Source organism: Glycine soja, chromosome 5 (genome assembly GCF_004193775.1).
Source record: "Glycine soja cultivar W05 chromosome 5, ASM419377v2, whole genome shotgun sequence".
Taxonomy (NCBI): Eukaryota; Viridiplantae; Streptophyta; class Magnoliopsida; order Fabales; family Fabaceae; genus Glycine; species Glycine soja.
The window spans coordinates 40,696,489-40,713,964 of NC_041006.1; the positions used below are offsets into that span (position 1 = coordinate 40,696,489).

General features: G+C 31.4%; 2 protein-coding genes across 2 annotated transcripts; one reads left to right on the forward strand and one right to left on the reverse strand.

The window, feature by feature from the left end:
• Positions 1-8,492: 8,492 nt before the first annotated feature.
• LOC114413348 (protein P21) lies at positions 8,493-9,371 on the forward strand. The gene has a single exon (XM_028377697.1). The coding sequence runs from the start codon at positions 8,510-8,512 to the stop codon at positions 9,182-9,184; it is 675 nt and encodes a 224-aa protein (XP_028233498.1). The 5' UTR covers positions 8,493-8,509; the 3' UTR covers positions 9,185-9,371.
• Positions 9,372-11,261: 1,890 nt separating this feature from the next.
• On the reverse strand, positions 11,262-14,220 carry LOC114413349 (bifunctional UDP-glucose 4-epimerase and UDP-xylose 4-epimerase 1-like). Its single transcript, XM_028377698.1, has 9 exons — positions 13,956-14,220; positions 13,829-13,878; positions 13,602-13,737; positions 13,214-13,315; positions 12,603-12,830; positions 12,330-12,411; positions 12,116-12,198; positions 11,856-11,947; positions 11,262-11,607 (listed from the first exon to the last, which is right to left on the reverse strand). Exons 1-9 carry the CDS (start codon positions 14,148-14,150, stop codon positions 11,523-11,525), a joined length of 1,053 nt encoding a protein of 350 aa, XP_028233499.1. The 5' UTR covers positions 14,151-14,220; the 3' UTR covers positions 11,262-11,522.
• Between the last annotated feature and the right edge of the window lie 3,256 nt (positions 14,221-17,476).

Genomic DNA, 17,476 nt, shown 5'->3' on the forward strand with positions numbered 1-17,476 from the left:
TTATTGTAAGCTGCTTTGTTTGATTAGAACAATTGTAGTTAGGTTTAAACTGATGTCGTTTATTAAGTTACCCAAGTCTTATTTTGTGTAGTAAGCAGTGGTTGGCTATAAGTACGACGATTTATGTTGAGCTGGTGGCTTCAATGATTTAATGAATTATTTGGTCCCTATACTTGTCAAAATTTTACATTTTCATTTCTATACGTAAAAACCTTTATGTTTTAGCCTTTATGACAATTTTTTTTTTATGTTTTAATCTTTATTATTGTCAGTTGCCAAGTTACCAAATAACTTAAGGGCACTAACATCGCTACAAAATTGAAATTGGCGATGTAAAATCACAAAATAAAAATTGGCAGTTATTAAAGCACCAAAAATTCTGACACTGTTAAACCAACATTTTTTTTAAGATGTTTTTGCCACGTACAGCTATTGAATGCAATTTCTGATTTTAAATATATATTGCGTTTCTTATTGATTGTAGTTGGATATTCACAAAGTTACATATTTCTCGAGACTTAAAAGATTTTGTGGGTAGTTTAGGAGATTGTTTATGGTTTTCTTATCCTTAAAACAAATAAGTACAATAATTCACATATCTTACTTAACTAATTAAATTAGATTTTTTTATATTGTTTATGGGGTATAAATGAGTTTAATTTTATCAGTTTCTTGATTGTTATTAAATAAGAACAAAAAAAAAGGAAGAAGACAAGCATAAGATAAAAAAAAAAGAACAAGGCATTAGACTCAGCTAGTGAAAATCACCTCTAGCAACAGTACATGGCTGAAACATCTTTATTTTTCTTAAGGTTCTTTGTTTTTAAATATTTGGCAAAAATTTATGACAATTTAATAATTGCTAGAAAAATTCTGGTAATCTTACATCATCACTTTTGAAGATAAAGTTAATTAAAGATAAAGTTGTTGATGAACTTTTATTATATATATATATATAATGTCTTGTTTGAAGGTATACAACAAAGTCAAAATAAATATCACGAGATATGTCAAGGTTTGAAATTTCTTTATCAACTAAATATTTTTATATTATTAATCTAAGAATCAATTTTATATTTCTAAAAGTTGAGTAGGACTTGGAGTCAACTTAAAATATATTACTATTTTTATAAGAAAATATATTAATATTTTGGAACTGAAAAAACTGATTTGATATCATGATATATGATGTCCAAAATTAATTATTCTTATTTATATTATCCAAACTTAATAACTAAAGTGAGAATGTAACAAACAATAGGTCGAGCTTTAAGATCACAATTTCCACAAGGGATAACCGAGGCAACATCCATTAGCTAGTTATTACATAGATTCTAAAAGATGATTCAAAGTAAGATTCTCATCTTCAATTGAGGTGTTGCTAGGTGCACCCAGCACCCTATGTGAAAAGGCAAAAATACTCCCGTGTATTTTTAAAATATTTTTGTGCACCCAACTCATTCAGCTTGATTCGTGTATGTTATGACGTGATCCGCATAGTTTTTGTTGATCCGCAGAAGCTATATTTGATCCGTAGTTGACGCAAATGATCCGCAAGCTGATTATGAATGAAGTTGATCCGTAAGTCAATCGTAGATCAAGTTGATCCGTAAGTAACTTGCGGATCAACTTGATCCGCGACTGGCTTACAGACCAACTTCATTCGTAACCAGCTTGTGGATCAAGTTGATCCGCAAGTTACTTACGGATCAAGTTGATCCGTAAGTCACTTGCGGATCAACTTGATCTTACGGATCGACTTGATCCGCAAGAAGCTTGTGCCTTTATTTTTTTATTTTAGAAGGAGATTTTATTTTATTTTTGAATATGAATAACATAAAATTTGAACGAATTCAAATGTTAAATCATTCCAAACATAAAATAACATTACATTAACTTCAAATATTACATTAACTAAAACAGAGTCGAAAGAAATAAAATTAGCATCAAATACGACAATTAAGTCATGTTCATTTTGCAACAAGGACATATTATCTTCCATTTCGATTACATGCTTACTAAAAACATACAATCGTCATTGACTTCGTCATATCAGCAATAAGTGTCTTTTCAGTTTTAGTCAATCGCCGACATATGAATGTCAAACTAATGACTTACTCAATTCATGATTATGAATCTCACAAATCAATTTCATCATCCAACCTTGTCCTCCAACCACTGGCTTGCCACGAAGCTTGAAGGGACACCTATATTTTCTGGTCCTAGTGTCTCTTCAAACGCATTGTTTCTTCCTACACCTATACTCATCACTCCTTTCACAACCAATTAACATAAACAAAGTCATTCCTCTACTACTTGTGTTTGTGTCAGACCTTACAATCACCGTCACAAATCCATTTTCATAAGCAACGGATCGAGCCCATCGCAAAACATCCTCTTGGCTATCAAACACCTACAAACCAATCCTGATAATTTTAGTTTCCTACAACATATTCATTTTATTGAATCACTCACAATCATGAACATTATTACCTGAGAAGTATTGAACGCATCCGAACAATCAACATGTGGTTCATTCACACCACATTCTTCTTCATTTTCATCCATATCAACTTCTTCAGGTATTATACCTTTATACATCCACTGATCTTCGTCCATCTTAACAATAAATCAAAAATTTCAACACAGACATACAACACATAACCGAACTACACATAACATACAAAACTATACGTAATAACTCATCATTAGTAAAAAGTCAAAACCCTATTTCATTCTACACGTATAAAAAATTCAAATAAAAAATGACAATACAAACAAAGTAATAATTTAAAAACAAAATTGAACTTTAAAATTTCAAAAAATAGAGCCTGTTACGGATCAAGTTGATCCGTAAGTCAAAACGGATCAAGTTGATCTGCAAATGACTTACGGATTAACTTGATCCGAAGCAATGAAATCTATATGCGGATTAAGTTGATCCGTAAACTTCTTACGGATCAACTTGATCCGCGTGATCTGCCGTACACCAGAACGCACCCAACATTGCGTACCTCATATGTCACCGCCGACCATCGCAACACCGAACATCGGTACCATCACTTTCATGGAACCTAATCGTTCATCGAACCAAACCCATCGCAAGGAAACAAACAAACTACAGGGAAACACTGCACACTAAAGAGAGAAAAGAAGGAGAGAATGCGCAAATAGAAGCATTGTGCCGTTTTTAAAAGCTGGGTGCAGGAAATGGAAACACTATTAATGGAATAGGGGGAAAGAAGGAGCAGGAGACACTTTCGAGAATTTTAAAAATTGTTGGGTGCATTTAGCAACTCCCTTTCAATTATTGTGTTCTCAGTGATTAAGATTTATTGACTACTAGAAATTCTCTAAGCCCTTTCTAATGATCAGGGGGAAGTCAAGAAAAGTTAAGTGAAGCAAATTGCCAAATTTGCTTATATATTTGATTAATCACTTTATACCTTTCACTGGTTGGCGAGGTCAACTTTGGAGGAGAGAGTCTAAGGAAGATTTTATACGAACGCCATATATATATAAGAATACTAATTAAGAAGATTTTTTTCTTTCAATCACCAAATAACATTATAACTCCGATGTGAATTGTAAGATTAATACTGCTGTTTTCTTTTATATATATATATATATATATATATATATATATATATATATATATTGAAACATACTTGCATTATTTCTAGCAAAAGTTGATGAGCAATACAAAAAGGTGGAGTAGTGTAACAATGGTGACCAACGTGAGAATTTGATGCTCTAGCTAGGCTATGGACGACAAAATTTGTATGTCCCCTTATAAAGCAAACTTTAAAGTTTGGTAAATAATTCAAAAGCATATGAGACTCCAAACTAATTTATATACATTTGTATTGTGCCCACAACATAAAATTTCTGGATTCATTACTGTTCACAAGCAAGTTTACAGAGGTGGTTGACACCATGATTTGGAGTTGGTTAACATTTTGTGCCCACAAGAGACTAAATGACTTGGAGAAAAAACTATAGATATAGATACTACATGTTTTAAGCTTTCTACGTAGGGAAAGTTACAAAAAAGAATGGCGAGTATTATTGTGGACAATAATTAGAAAGAAAGTGTGTTGTAAAAAGAATTGGGGACAAAATATTAGCCTTAAAATTAATGGTGGCATAGGTGACTATCAATATCATCAGTGTTTATTTATGTATCACAAGTAGGATCAAAGATGCTTACAAATCAAGAAATTCTAGGTCAACTAGTTAAGCAGTGTGTTGAGTTGTTGTAAAACTATTAACTATTTGAATTTAATTTCTACGAATAAAAAAAAGACTATTTTGAAGGAAAATTTTTGGGAACAAAAGATTTTTTAAGGTGGGGATCTTAATGGACATGTTGATAGTTAATCAATGAAATTTACAAAGTGTCCATGGTGGTTTTTGGTTTTGAAGAACTAAGTCAGAAAAAAAAAAACTATTATTGATTTCACTTATAAGAGTGAAAGTTCAAAGTTGTAGATTGATTTCTTTTTGGTATGGGATATTTTAAGGATCGCAAAGTGATTTGAGGAGAGGGTCCAACTACATAACACAAGATATATTTAAAAAAAAAATAAAAACATAACCTATCTATTGATTCTTGATGTCCATTTCAAGAGGTATATAAACAGAAAATTAGAAAAAATTGCAAATCCAAAGATCAAGTGGTGTCAACTTTAGGGAGATAAACTTTTGACTTTTAAGCAAAAATTATTGGAGGAAGATAAAAGAAAATTACAAGGTGATGCTAACCTCTTGGATGAGATGTGTCTTAGAAGATACGAAAAAACGCTAAAACAATGTTGAGCGAATCAAAAAGTTTTGAGATGAAGATAAGGAATATTGTTATGGTGGGATGAAAATGTCTAAGACAAAGTCAATAACAAAAGAAAATGCTTTAAAATCTTGCATGGGTGCAATAATGCCAAAAATTGGACAAGATATTGAAATGCAAGGAATAAGACAAGAAAAGTTGTAATTTGTAACACGATCTAATTAATGAAGGGAGTGACTAAGTGTCTAATAATGAAGATTTCGAGTGAAGTGATTTGAAAAGATAAAGTTAGATAATAGTTATCCATAGTTAGAGAAGTCCATTTAATAGAGTCAGCTACCAAGTTAGTCCTAAGAACTTACAACATGTTTGGTAATGCTTTGATTATTACCTTCAGACGTGAATCACCGAGAAGCAACACGGATCAGGATTAAGCATGCATGCACTTATACTAGTTCATTAATTCTTATTGTCCCATTTTAAAAAAATATTTATTATTAGAATCAAACGTGGAAAATTATCTCATCAAATTTCACTAAAAATTGAAATGCGTGCATGCAGGCTCAAAACAAATTTTCACTATGAACAGTATTAAACTAATAATTTTTGTAATATAAAAAATAAATAAACTACTAATTTCAATTTCAAAGAATAAACTAATATCCAACTCAGTTTTTTTAGAGAAATATCCAACTGACTTCATGGCTATTAGTGTGGAAATAATAAGGTCAAGGTCTTCGGTTTGGACACTTTCAATAAAAATAATAAATAGCATGACTTCTTTTGTTGGCGAAATTGAATGCCAACGATACAGACAACAAGCAATGGAGTATATTATTCAAATATAGAAATATTGTACAAATAATAATAAAGTCTTATGGTCTACGCATTGTCGGGGCATTTAGATTTTCCCATCCTAACACTAGTCTATTTGGATGCTAGCAAATAGGAATAATCTTCTCTCTCACCTTAGATATTTTATACTACCTTCTTCTTTTTATGATAATAAAATAAGAATTCTTTCTTTCTCTCTTTTTTTTTAATATTTGAAAGATTAAATTAACCAATACTTCTCATTTTTTTTATATAACGAATTAATATGATTTCTCTGATATAAAAATTAAAATTAACTAGCTACTAATTTCAACTTTGAAGAATAATTTAATATCCAACTCAATTTATGAGTATTGATGTGGAAATAATAAAGTCAAGGTCTATGCAGGGGTGGAGGGAATGCGGGACCTGGAGGGCCGTGGTCCCCCAAATTTTTAAGTGTACGTATATAATGCAAATATTTTTTCGTCCTCCCTATAATTTATAAAACGAACTATTAAAAAATGGTACGTAAAAATTACCATATTAATCGTATTATTATAAATAACATAATGTAATAAAAAAAATAGAGATAAAAAGAAATTAAATTAGATCTTAATAGTGTTTATAATTTTATAGTAAAAAAACAGTGTTTAGCTGTGAATTTCTTGTTATTTAGTATCAAGATTGTGATGCTTCTTTATAGTGGCAGTTATATTTATAAATTATTTTTACTAGAGTATTTATCTAGAAAGTCAACTTTCACGCCAACAGTTAATGGTGCAAGTATAGCAATCCATATAAGTCTGAAACTGTTTCTTATAGTTATGTAAACCATCTGTTACCCATCTGTATCTGTTAGCTTAAGTCTATATTATATCGACACCATTTTAAGGATGAGTGACGGTATTTGTTATGAAAACTAATTGCACGAAATTTGAAATGAACGATGGTGATTTTTAAAGGAAAATGATGTATTGTAAGTACCAAAATTCGTGAAAGTTTAACAAAACAATATGATTGACTCAAAATGTTAAATTGGATATGTAGATACACAAAAAAACAATTTTTATAGGAACCCATCATGTATGATTATGAATTTGTATGGCTTTGTACTCATTTTTGTAAAGATTTTCTCGTATCAAATAGCATTACTCATTTTTTAAAGTAGATATTGGTTAAAAAGGTTTAAAAACCTAAAAGTCCCTTTTTGATTGAAATCATCGATAGTGAGTTTTGACGAAAAATACTTTCGTAAAAAATAATATTTTTCATCAAAAAATAAAATTAAATAATTTATTAATATCGTGGTCTTCATTACAATTACATCATCATATGACGTCAAATTAAAGTTTAAGTAGACAAATCACAAATGGACCGAGGAAAGAGTTAGGAAAAGGGAAACAGGAAGCTTCAGCGATGCCACTCACAGATTCATTGATCACCATCACCACCACACCCGACCCCACGCTATTATTAGCACATATGCATGTCTATAGAATAGAAGTGGAAGATGAGCCAAACAGAGGGAGGGAAAACAAAGAGCATATAGGGTTATAGGGGAACAAAATACTAATAATGAAAATAAAAAGTTCTACTATTTGAATGAATGAAAAGAGACCAAAAAAGAAAAGTATCTTAATAAGTTATCAATAATGAAAAAAGGAAAATACATTTAGCAACAAATTAAAGGGATCACGTTTAGCTATTGACAAATAAATGTGAAATACACAAAATATCAAACAATAAAAAAAAAACGATTATTTTTAGCAATTGTCATATCAAAAAAATGATAAAAGACACAAATTACTCTAACATCAATCAATACGTTTCATAAATAATTAATAACTTGGTTCAAAATATATATTTAAAGGCGTCACAAAAAAAGTTTAAGTTAAAGATAATTTTATAATATTTCAAAGAACAAATACACAACAAATAATAAATTCTTAATTCATAAATGTTCTTAAATACGTAAACATATATTTAATTATTGAATAATCTTGACTATACAACAAAGTTATTAGATTCAATTTGAATCAAAACCATTTTCAACCTAAGATCCAAAAACAATTTAATGAAAAAAAATCTTTTTTTCATTTTCTATTTTTTTATATTCAATTGTTTAATTATCAATTTCTCAATTTAATTACCACAGTTTATATTAGGTTGGATGTATCGAGTAACAACAAACAGTAGGTTGGATATCTATTTTTTCAACGCCATTAATTTGTGAGTAATGATAATTGGATACCCCATCCTTTAAACATTCTTTCCACACTTTTTGTCTCTCTCTTTTTATCACACCATATTATTTATCATACCTATATTTTTCTAATTTTGTTCACTAAGTATTAATTAACATTTGGATGTGATATATATAAAGCCAAGGTCTACGTCTCTGGCTGCTACTGCTAAGGGAGTGAACTTTCTCTCACGGCATTAATATTTTACACTATTTCCATTTTCCTCTTTTTATGATGATAAAAGAAGATATTTTCATTCCTTTTTTTATAACGTACGTGAAAGATTAAATTAACCAATAACTCTATTTTCATCATATATCAAATTAATATTTTTTGAAATACAAAAGAAAAAATTAACTACTCAATTCAACTTTAAAGAATAATTTAGTATCCGAATCAATTTATAAGTATAATTAGAGAAACAATAAAGTAAAGCTCTACTACCAACATTATATATTGGTCCGAATAAAACTCAAGTTTTAATTTTTAAAGAAAAGTCTTAGATTTAAATTTTATGGATGAAAAGAATATCTAAAAAAAATGTATTAAAGATGATTTATCAATTAATCATGGATAAAATTAGTAAGTAGTAACGTTATTTTTGTTGGATGAAGTGGTCTATATAAGGCCACTTGGTGTCTACACACAAACAAACACTCTCTAAATGGCGGCTCTCAGAAAAGCCGTGTTCTTTGTAATCGCTCAATGCTTCACCTTTTCCGCATATGCTGCAAGGTTTGAAATCACAAACCGATGCACATACACTGTCTGGGCTGCGTCTGTGCCTGTTGGCGGTGGCGTGCAATTAAACCCGGGCCAGTCATGGTCCGTGGACGTGCCTGCAGGAACGAAAGGGGCCCGCGTTTGGGCCCGAACCGGCTGCAACTTCGACGGTTCGGGCCGCGGTGGATGCCAGACCGGTGACTGCGGGGGTGTCCTCGACTGCAAAGCTTACGGTGCGCCTCCCAACACCCTGGCTGAATACGGCCTGAACGGGTTCAACAATTTGGACTTCTTCGACATCTCCCTCGTGGACGGTTTTAACGTGCCCATGGACTTTAGTCCAACCTCGAATGGATGCACACGTGGCATAAGCTGCACTGCGGACATTAACGGACAGTGCCCTAGTGAGCTAAAGACTCAAGGAGGTTGCAACAACCCTTGCACTGTCTTCAAAACCGACCAGTACTGTTGCAATTCCGGTAGCTGTGGGCCCACTGATTATTCCAGATTCTTCAAGCAAAGGTGCCCCGATGCTTATAGTTACCCCAAGGATGATCAAACTAGCACCTTCACTTGTAATGGTGGGACTGACTATAGGGTTGTCTTTTGTCCTTGAACCCAATAACCTTACATAATATATAATATATGCACTAAAATAAAGATCAATAAAATTACATAAGGCGTGTGCACTTTGCGTGCCCCTCCTCGTCTATGATGTGTGTACTTCTATTCTAAATGAAATGGGGTACTTATGAATAATATATTAAACTCTTTGGGCAATGAAATTCCATTTCAATACTTTATTGTTTTGTTACATATTTTTTTCCCCTCTAAAATCCTCTATATGATAAATTCACGTGAAAAGCAGTAAAACTTCTACCGTACGTACGATCGCAAACTAGTTTCTTATTCCCATGTGTAATGCTATTGAAAAAGTAGGACACAACCCAATTCCGGAGTGCAAGAGAGAATATTGAGAGATAGACGTGAAAGGGGAAGAAATAAATTCATAGATTTAATCAACTCGATGCATCCCAACCTGAGTTACTTGGTTTGATTTGGCTAATCCGTTTAATTACTTAAGTTTACTATCAACCATATTGATGATATTCAGTTCGATTTTATGGGCCAACGATTTTTAAACCTAAAACCAATCCAAATTGGACAAAATGTGATAATCCTCTTATTCATTTACACTAAATAATCCCCTACCTCCCTTTTAGAGCACCACCTTACCTCTAAATCCAACCTTTCATGACTTCACCAAAGAGAACCAATTGCAACATTTTCATAGCAATTAGCAACTTGTAGTTGGAACCAACAAAACGAAGTCCCAACACCCAATTACGTTCTTTGATCGGAAGCAATTCTAAAAGAGGCCAACAAAAGCAGAGAGAGAGAGAGAGTAGTGGGAAAATTTCTAGTCAAGACCAATGAGAAGCATTGTGCTCATCAAAGATGTTTTCGTCGTCGAGTATTTAGATCTGGTTAGGAATTCATTGAGAGAGGAAAGGAGCAATGAGGTTATGGCATTTAAAGCTTTGCCCTCTGTCTCACCCATCATGCACAAAGCTCAATAACTCCACCCCTTTCAAAGGTGTCAATTTCGAAAAGAAGTTGATTATTTATATTAGTTACATGATAAAAGAGAAGACTAATTGGACAAATTTTGTGTTCTTTATACGAAAACACAAACCATTTTTGCCCTACTATATATATATATATATATATATGCAAGAATAAAAGGATTAATTATTTGACACCTTTAAAAGCTTTGTCCTCTGTCTCATCCATCAAAATTAATTGTGATATATATTAAAAATTTTAGCATTATATATAATGACATTAATTATTTTATATTATAATTTACTTATTAAATTAGTTAGTTAATAACCTAAAATTTATATATTCAATTTTTTTAGTATTATGTTAATAACTTTGAGACTTAGATTTCTGCATAAACTACTTATGGATTGAAAAAATTCGTTAAAACATTTTTTAAAAATTAAAAAAAAAATCGTTTGGGCCATTCATATCTTCTTTACACAAGGACAAAATTAGAATTGGGCTATGCTGAGTGCACAGCTAAAACTTCCTCTACCTCCAAAAATTAATTCCAGCACCCTATTGCATTTGAGAAAGCCCAAACAATATGTAAAACTATATTTAAAGGCTATATTTCTAAAGATTAATTGATCGAATAAAATGTGTAAACTTCAATTCTCATGAATAAAAAATAAAATCAAATCTACTACTCCAATTAATTCAACTAAGTTATACAATTCTTTTTTTTTAGTTTTCCGATGCTAATTTAAAATATTGTATTCTCAGTGTTTTCATTCATACGTGACAATTTATTTATTATTAATTTATCAATTAATGAACTACTCAATACTCACACTAACAATTCCATAATACAAAACTATAACTTATGCTATTTTTTATTAAAAAATTTAAAGACAAAATGGATAAACCATAAATATTTTTCTTAACTACTACATTCTTCTTAACGATTACCGACTATAATGTTAAAGACACAAAAGTGACTCGATAAGAAAAGTAATAATAATAAAATAAAATTTAGTTCAGTTTTTAAAAACCCAAACTTAATAAATAAATAAAACTTTATATTTTCAATATTTTCGGCTAACAATTTAATCAATGTCCATATTTTATGGATGTAACATTTAAGATTCAATTTGAACACCAACTTCCTTTTAAAAATGATGGCCGACTGGATAAACTTTTCTCAATATCAAATCAATGGCCAGTCTAATTTAAAGTTATTGTTTAAATACATAGCTTTAACTTCTTGAAATGCTGCCAAATTTTTATTGTCAAGATTATACAACGAACTGCCTAAACAAATCATCAAACATAAAAGTATTCTATATAAGAGATGCCTATTTATGTGAAAAGCATTCGTAGATGAGCAGTATATTTCTCAAGCTAATTCAAGGCTTCCCCGCGTAACCCCAGGGATTGTTCTTTGCCCAATTCCATTGGTCCCTGCACATCTCCTCCACACCATAGTTTGCCCTGAAGAGAAGAGGCAAATTAGTAATAACAAACAAGAAACATAAAATGCAAGGTAAAATGAAAGATCCCTACATCAGTACATCTTATTTATCAAATATACAAGTTTAATGAAGCATAGCATGCTAGTATTTGAAAATTGAGAATCTTGGATTTTTCAGTCAACAAAATCTGCTCGCCAAAAAACCCAAATGATTACCGATTTAATCATTTAACCATGCTTATCGCACACAAAGAACTAAAGTACTTACTTCCAACCAAGTTCTTTCTCAGCTCTCTCTGTAGATGCATAAACCTCAGTCGCATCTCCCGGTCTTCTTGGACATAATTTTACTGGAATTTTCTGAAGATTTGATATCCAGTGGAAAAAGATAAGCCTTCAGATGACACTATTTCATTCATTTGTGTGTTTAGATATATAAAGGGATTGGTTTATATTGCTATAAAACTTAACATTTTTACATCATTCAAAAAATTTCATTTCGCGAGTATATCAGGAAGACATATTTACCTTGCCAGAAGCCTTTTCAAATGCTGTAACCATTTCAAGCACAGATGTTCCACGACCAGTTCCCAGGTTGTAAGCAGTACAACCTGAACAACAATACATCACATTTTACTTTAGCATGCAGAGAAAAACAATCAACATATAAATATCAAAACACTCAGACAAAGACACAAATTTGTCCATATAGATATGCAAGGGAAGAAAAAGAACAATTCACCTATGTTCTCCGTTGTGAAGAGCTTTCGCAGGGCAGCAATATGGCCATCTGCCAAGTCCATCACATGGATATAGTCCCGGATCTTATTGTGAATAAGGAAAAAGAAGGGAGGATTAGCATTTCTACAGTGGTAAAAACTATGTATATGCTATGCTGTTATTTACTTTGTCCAGTGTCACATTTTCCCCTAATGTCCTGTCCTGTCGCCTGTAGGTGTATATGATGTAAAAAAAGGAACAAATACATTGTAGAATATGGTTGAATTTTACGAACCGCAGAGCCATCCCTCGTTGGATAATCATGACCGTATACATTGAGTTCAGTCAATCTTCCAACAGCTACTTGCTGAATGTAAGGCATGAGGTTATTTGGGATGCCCTTGGGATCTTCACCGAGTTTGCCACTTTCATGAGCCCCAACTGGATTGAAGTATCTCAGTAATATGATCTTCCATTCTGGTTCAGCTTTCTGAATATCTCGGGCAATTTCTTCCAGGAAAAGCTTCAATAAATTGAAGTGTCAGAGAGAGACAGGTCATTAGATCCCAAAAAATAGGCATTACAAGCCTTACAACTCAGCAAGTTTACACAACAGCCCAAACAGTGATGATAAATTATTGAATTAGGCCTTGTTTGGGTAAAATTTCCCAATAACCACTTACAAAAGAAAATATGAAGGTCAAATAAATTAAGCTTCTCCTATAAGTTTAAATTAGCTTTTTAGAAAAGCCAACTAAGATAGTTTCTATAAATTAACTTACATGAAAAAAGTCTAATTCATTTTACCTATAAGTAATTATGGATAAGTTTATCCGACCTTAGAAACCACAAGCTGCGAACAACAAAAAGGGAAAAAAGCAACTCAGAACAAAGTGTGAAGGTTACCTTGGTCCGTCCATAGGGATTCATAGCTTGTAACTTGAAATCCTCCTCACACGGTATCTTTTCAGGTTGGCCATAAACGGTTGCAGATGATGAGAAAACCATCTATGCAGGAGAACAATCATGCTGTTAAGCAATATTCTATAAGATCACAAGAAAAAAAGAAGGAAGGGCAAGAATCTGATTCTGTTTACTTGTTTGGAACACAACGTAAAAGTAATAAAGCACTCTCCCAAAAATGAAATGAAAGCGAAATGCAATTAATATACAAAATTATGGACATGTAATTTTAAATAACCATTGAAGTCAATATAAGGTTTACCATTATAATAATTTGTGATAGAATAGTTAAAAAATTAGGGCGTGATAAAAATGTTGGTCAGGTGCGAACCTTTTTGCAATTATACTTTGCCATAAACTCGTAGAGGTTGATGGTGCCAACCAAATTAAAATCAAAATAGCGACGGGGCTTCGCAACGCTTTCAGCAACCGCTTTCAAGCCAGCAAAGTGGATCACGGCATCAAATCTGTTTCAGTATTTCATAACCAAAAAGTATTAACTGAAAAATGAGAAAACACAAAAAAGAAGAAGAAGAAGACGCAAAAGATTGAGCGTACGTTGTTTTGGAGAAGAGTTTCTCCAAGTCATCCCTATTCCGGAGATCGCCCTACGGAAGCAAGAGGTTACGAAGGAGGGGTGAATTTGAAATATGGAAAAGAAAAGAAGAAAAAGAAAAGTAGAGACCTGGGTGAATTGGAGGTTCTGAGAAAGCAGAGGGCCAACCACTTGGCGGACGCGGTCCACTGCTTCCATGACGGAGTTATCGAAATTGTCGATTATTGAAACGCTGAAGCCAGCTTTGAGAAGCTGAACGACGGTGTGGGTGCCAATGAAACCGGCACCACCGGTGACCAGAATGTGTTGGGAGGAAGACACCATGCTGCAATAGAGAGGGAGAGAAGTGGGAGCGGCGTTGAGAATTTAAGGAGTGAGAGATAATGGAGTTATTTATAATTTGATTTTGGGATAATTATGCATTAGTATCGGGGGAATGTTTACTTGCTTTCCCTTTCGCTTTCTTAGTTTCGCGCGCGCCTTTCTCTTTTTTATTTAACTGATTAATTATTTCCCATTCCTGTGCTCTTTGTTATCGTTTGCGCGTGGGTCCCACACAGGCTTCTGCCTTTGGATTGGTTCGCCACGCAGCTTCATCACCGAATCTTTCCAGTTTTCATCTCCTCGCCCGAGACCCTCACTTCTTTTCGGGTACTTTTGTTCACTCCCTCTATCTCACCATTTTTCATTTTATTGTGCCTTTTTTTTTAAAAAAAAACTTATACACTCAATTTTTTTCTCATCGAAAAAATAAAAAATAAAACATATTCAATGTGATATTATATTCAAATGACTTGAAAAATAAATAAGATAGTTTATAAGTTATTAATTTTTTTTTACTTCAAATAACGAAATACTCTTTCTAATATAATTTTATATTTATCACTTAGCTTATTAGATAGTTTGGTAAATACTTACATTTCAGCTAATTAACTTATAATTTTTCAACTTTTCAGGTCTTAGTTTATCATTTTCCCTAGTTTTATTAAATATATCCAAATAAATATTAATAAATTAATTAATTTCAAAAAACATTATTATCTCTGATTCTATTTATAATGAACACTACAATTTGTTTTTATAAGTAGGACGTAAAGTAATAACTAACTGACTTTTACTTTTTCCAGACCATTTTATCTTTAATAAACACTAATAATTTTTTGCATCATTTAACCAAAAATAACAATAACTATGTATAAATGAGTAACACAAAATTTGAATTACCCATTTCATTTATTGTTTTACCTCTCACCAAGAATAGATAAAAGGGATATTCATCTCAACAATTGTTTTTGGTTTCCACTTTTTTAAAACCATTTTATTCCTAATAAACACCCATCGTCTTTGCATGATTTAATAAAAAATAACAATAACTATCTGCAAATGAGAAATACAAAATTTGGTTATCCATTCCATTTATTGTTTTACCTCTCAACTAAAACTAAAACTACCTAATTGTAACCTCAAACGAAACTAAAGACCAAAAATTGAACTTAAAAAATTTTCAAATAATGAAGATTGAAAAAATACAAATTAATATAGGCTTAAATAAGTAAAATCATATATTTAAGTTTTTTATTTATTTGTTTAGCTGCTTGAAATGAGGAAAGAATAGCAGCACAATGTGGTCACGTGTTAACGGTGTGGAGCAATTGATTGACACGGCAGAGATCCTTTTTGGATATGCGGGCACGTACTAGGTCACGTAATCAAAATGCCAAACTATAGATCCATATAAATTATGGATCTGGTTAACTAGTGTTATTAGTTAAAAAATTAAAAAAAATAATAATTATTGTATAAATTATAAAAAAAATCAATAGATAATATAATTTGTAATTTTTTAGTCAATATTCTAAAGAGACCGATTAATATTATTCATAAATTATTACTATTGACTAAACATGAATTTGGATTTGTAAATATGCTCATGAGTGAGTAATAGCTGAACGGTACAGTAACATCCTTAGATATTGTTCCGTGAACGCAAGCCTCTCCCAGCCGTGTAAAACAACTTAGATAAGCAAAATCATTTGTTTACATGTTCAGAACTTCAGAATTCAGACTTGTAGAATCGTGAAGTCGAATGGAATAACAGTTTGTTTGATATCTACAATTAAAAGCAGGGATGAGTCATTTGATTGTGCTTTAATTTCCCTATAAGGCTATAATTCATTATGATAATGATATCTCTGAGTTGGGTACAACGTAAAATTAATTGAAGGACGCTAGTATAGTGAATTGATGATACTGATGGTGAAAAAAATGGTTGAACAGAATGTACCGAACCGACAATTTGAAAAGAATATTGATAGGAAAGCCCATGTATAAATGAGTTGTGTTTGTCTGGAGGAAACGAGTGGGCAATAGTACTTCACTGGATGCAACTATTAGTATAAGTTATCTAAAATATAATTGGTGACCAGCATAAGTAACAGTCTATTTATATCCCATAAACTTATAACTGATAAATAACTACTTATCCTACTAATCCTTATACAATACAGTACCATTATAAATAAAAAAATGTATACTATAATTAAGTAATTCATCTTTCAATTACATGTTATTCTAATCATTCATCTACTTACTTGAAACGATTTGCATAACACTTTAGAACTTAATAAGAACAGAGTTACTATTAGTTTTGCTTTTATCTACAATGTAACTAAACTCAATCCAGCTCGGTTAGTCCCAAATTAAATGGACTAAACTTCAAAATTATTTGATCTTAACACGCTTGCTCCAATCGGTAAGTTAGATGGATAATCCATGAATAGATTTTTAGTGTTATGGATTAGGTAATCTGGAATATAATTTTTTCATTCTATCAGGCTCCAGATTAAAAAATTAACACCCTTAGCACCCTTTGGGTATGTGAGAAAAAAATTAGTAATGATGAAAAATATGTTTTTTAATTGATATTTACTTAATTTTTTTAGTAGTAAATTATATCTCTAATCTTATTCATAAAATTAATAATAAAAATTTTATTATTTATTAAATAATTATCTATTATAACTTAAATATTTAAATAATCATGTATAAAAAAAATCGACAGCTCTTTGATACGATCTTGGATCCATCCATGGACTTGTACTTGTACTTGTACAGTGGGTTTGTGCTTATCTGTGATGCAATTTCGGGAAGGGTAATGCTGGAATTTTAAAAATAGGAGGCTGCAGCAAGTAATTATGAGGTGCGGGAAGTAGTGGCCAATTTTTATTTTGTGAAAGATTAGAAGTCCACATGTTATGGTCCATGATTACTCGGAAGAAGTTTTGGATCGTGAAGATTTGATGGGCTTGTAAAAGGAATAACTGATTTTTATTTTTTCTTTATGAATTGCTGTGGAGGGTCATTAATTTTATTAATGATTAATTTATTTAATAAATTTAACTAATAATTTTTAGCGATTCTTTTCTCTTAATTGTTTTTTTTTATTCATGAGTCTTCAATTTACAATCTTACTTAAAGAGATCAAATTCAATTCTAGTCGAATAAATAACTTATTGATGGAATAACTAAATATGTCCACTTAAAACAATAATATGTTGATTATGAAATGTAATGAGTATTTTTATATATATTATTTTTTTAATATTATCATTATTATTGTTTTTCTCTCGTTTATTTAAATATAATGAGTA